At 36.5% G+C, this 3769-nt stretch overlaps 1 protein-coding gene across 1 annotated transcript in view; it reads right to left on the reverse strand.

Moving 5' to 3' along the window:
- The window catches only part of LOC106883172 (uncharacterized), a 59320-nt gene extending 56316 nt beyond the window's left edge, over positions 1 to 3004 (reverse strand). The window contains exon 1 of the mRNA XM_052975769.1: positions 2801 to 3004. Within this exon, the coding sequence (XP_052831729.1) occupies positions 2801 to 2888 (88 nt within the window). The 5' untranslated portion in view covers positions 2889 to 3004. The remainder of the gene's footprint in view (positions 1 to 2800) is intronic.
- Between the last annotated feature and the right edge of the window lie 765 nt (positions 3005 to 3769).

Here is a 3769-nt window from a genome sequence, read left to right on the forward strand (position 1 = left end):
TAAATGATGATGATATATATATATATATACATATTTATATATAGTTATACACACACACACACAAATATATATATATATATATATATATATATATATCATGTTGTTTGTGGGTAATGGATGGGACCTAAGGGAGAGGGGGAAAGGAGAGGGAAGGAAGAGAGGCATCAGGCTGTTCAGAATCATAGAGGAGGTAATAATGGTTGTGATAGTAATGAGGACAATGGTGGTGATGATGATGATGGCAGTGGAGGTAGCAATAATGATGATGAAGGACAAACAGATCTTTTGAAAGCAGATACCTAACTTTCCATTTTTTTTTTCCAGAAGACAGAGAAAACAAACATAACAACATATTTATTCTCCAATGACACAGCCATGAAGATATGTCACATCTTCTGAGATAGATCACAACTAAATGTCATAAGTTGTTCTAAATAAGCTCATCATCGTACATCAGACTAGTAACGCCATCTTTAGAGATAAAAACACTTGCTTTGCAAATATCAGTGCTACATTTCTCTATCGTCATCTCTTTTATTCCTGTATGTAATTTTCCCATCAGAGGATCTAAATCTGGTTGTAAGTAGTGTTAAAAAAACAAAAAAAAAAAAAAGGTTAATTTCTAAATATGATGTTAATTAGCCCCAAAACACTGATGATCTTAATTATATGAACTCTTCATAATGTTGGTACAGTACATAGAGAGGCACACAAGGGAATTGATGCTGAGTGTGTGTGTGTGTGTGTGTGTTTATTTGTGTGTAGAAAGATGGCGATGTGCACAAACACACACATTTACATAAATATCAATGTGTATGTGTCAGTGGACATAAGTGTATGAATATGTGTGTGTGTGTGTGTTTGTGTGTGTGTACACATGTGCAAAGATGGTGCCATGCATATGTATGTGTATAGATATATATGAATGTACATATGCACCAGATGCGAGTCTATGTACAGATACGTCTGTCTAATGTGAATAGATAGTGATGTGTGTGTGTGTGTGTGTGTGTGTGTGTGTATATATATATATATATATATATATATATATCATCGTTTAACGTCCGTTTTCCATGCTAGCATGGGTTGGACGATTTGACTGAGGACTGGTGGACCAGGAGGCGACACCAGGCTCCAATCTGATTTGGCAGAGTTTCTACAGCTGAATGCCCTTCCTAAACGCCAACCACTCCGAGAGTGTAGTGGGTGCTTTTACGTGCCGCCGGCACGAGGGCCAGTCACGCGCTACTGGCAACGGCCATGCTTGAAATGGTGTATTTTACGTGCCACCTGCACGGGAGCCAGTCCAGGGGCACTGGCAATGAACTTGCTCGAATGTCTTTTCACGTGCCCAAGTGCCAGGAAGGCGACGCTGGTAACGATCACGCTCAAATGGTGCTATTTACGTGCCACATTTTGGTCAGATGTGGCTAGTTTCAATGCTAAAGGGTTAAACAGCTGCTGGTCAACACCAGCAGAAAAGAGATGACCAGGAAGAAAATTCCAAAGGAAGGATGTCCTGGGGAGAAAAGGGCAAAGGTCGGCAGTGGGGTGGTTGGACACAACAAGGGTGATGAGGGGTGGAGAGACAAGTGGGCTGGGTGAATGGGGTTTGAGGAATTAACCTGTTCAATACTATATTTTCTGTTGAAATATACACCTTTTGTGTATATTGAAGAATTGACTAGAATAACATAAATTAACATGGAATTTTGATGGAAGCTTTTAGATCACTTTAATTCTTGTTACCATTCTTCTGTTGAAATGCACTGTACTTGTTTCAATTCATTTTGAAAACAACAAAGAATTTAGTACAATTACTTATTATTGATCTGCTTGGAAGATCAATTAACATGATGGTTTTAATTTGGATCATGTCAACCCTTTTCTTACCATATTTCTGTGGAAATAAACCACACTTGTTTCAATTCGTTTTGAAAAACATGAAGAATTTATTAAATAACTTTATCTATAATAAGAAAAGCAGAATTCTGTCTGTCCGTCTGGGACCCCTGTAACTCAGTCTACATTTGCTCTACATAGACATATTATACCTTTTTGGAATCAGAATGATCCCAGGATTGAAAATCTGTCCATTTGGTTCGTGAACATCCAGCATCGGAATCCGATTTAAAAGCATTTTGGTTGCTATTTCTAGCAAGTAAAGCTTGGCTGATTCCCGCCATCTTGGGCTGACTTTTGTCAGATGACATGAGAGATGAAGGAGAAGATAAATGATATTCGCTTTGTTAATTTTATGTGGAAATAAGAACTTTGGGACAAATTGGCCAACCGTTGGAATTCAACTTTGAACTGGAACAATAGAATGATTGCATTACAGAATTAATTCCCATCCGTCCTTAACCTCTGATCAAACACCACCAGTGCATATAGTCATTATAGATGTATTATAGTCATGCTGTTTAGCTGTCTTTAGTCTTGGGCCACGGGCCCAATTAGACATCCGCAGGAGTTAGCTTAAAAGTCCGCAGGGTGTGCAGCTTTGAAGCTAGTCATTAATAATCTGGTTTTTGGAATATAAATTAACATGAAATTTTGATGGAAGATTTTAAATTAGATCACTATAAGACAGAGAATTTGAATCAAAAAATTAGGGGTAGCCTCGAGTGGGTCAGCATGAAAATGGCTAAAGTAAGACATCAGGAATTTTCAAGAATCTCAGCATTTTAGTATAGAATAAAATGAAACAAAAACAATTACTAGAATGCAAAAAAAAAAGTATTTAATGGGAAAGGTTAATCGTAGAGAAGAATTGTAGAAAGCGTTTCCAAACATCTACCTTGCAAGACATTCTGAGCAAATCTTCGATCCAAGCCAGTTTCTTGGACAAACTCTTCCAACATTTGTGATCTCTCCTGTTTAGCCATAATAGTACGAGAAGAATAAGCATTCTGGCAGCAGAAGTAATAACAACGTCCACAACTAAGGAGTTACGAGGAGGAGGAGGAGGTGGAAGTGGAGGGATACTGCAAGAAGAAGAAGAAGAAGAAGAAGATGATAAAATGTTACAGAAACTCAAAATCACTTTTCGGTTCCTCAGATTAAGAAGAAGAAGAAGAAAAAAAAATAGCAGAAACAAATAAAAACAAGCAAAAACAAAATATAAAAAAGACAGACACCAAACAATGAAGAATAGCAGCAGCAACAACAACAAACGTAACAAATACAACAACAATAACAACAATATATTCTAGAAAAGATAATTTAGCAAGAAATCTGGGTCAGAAATACATGAAAATAATTATGTAATACAACAGTTGTCGGCAAATCAAAATAAAATGGAAGACAATGGTGGTGGTGGTGGAGGAAGAGGAGAGTTTTAGGTGGTGGTGGTGGGGAGTTGGCTCCAATATAATAGTTTGAGCAATCTGTGAGGAATTTGATGGTTAGAAACATAAAAAAAAACACAAAAAAAATCGGCATATAAAAGCAAAAAAAAAAAAACATTAAGAAGAAATGAAAATAAAAAAAAATAAAAATAAAAAGAAAGGAAGGAAGAGAAATATCATTGAATTAATGTAAATTCTGATCTAAACCATTTTTACTCCTTGAAAACTAAATTCCAATTGTCTATTTACCAATTTAAGAAGACAATTGTATGTGAAAGCTGTCCACTCTAACAAAAATCTAATGTGTTTTATTGGAGAAAGAACACACACACACACACACAGACACACACTAGGAGATTGATGGGTTTTGTGTGTGTGTGTGTGTGTGTGTGTGTGTGTGTGTGTGTGTACTGTATTCA

The sequence above is a fragment of the Octopus bimaculoides genome, chromosome 22, assembly GCF_001194135.2.
Source record: "Octopus bimaculoides isolate UCB-OBI-ISO-001 chromosome 22, ASM119413v2, whole genome shotgun sequence".
NCBI classification, from domain to species: domain Eukaryota; kingdom Metazoa; phylum Mollusca; class Cephalopoda; order Octopoda; family Octopodidae; genus Octopus; species Octopus bimaculoides.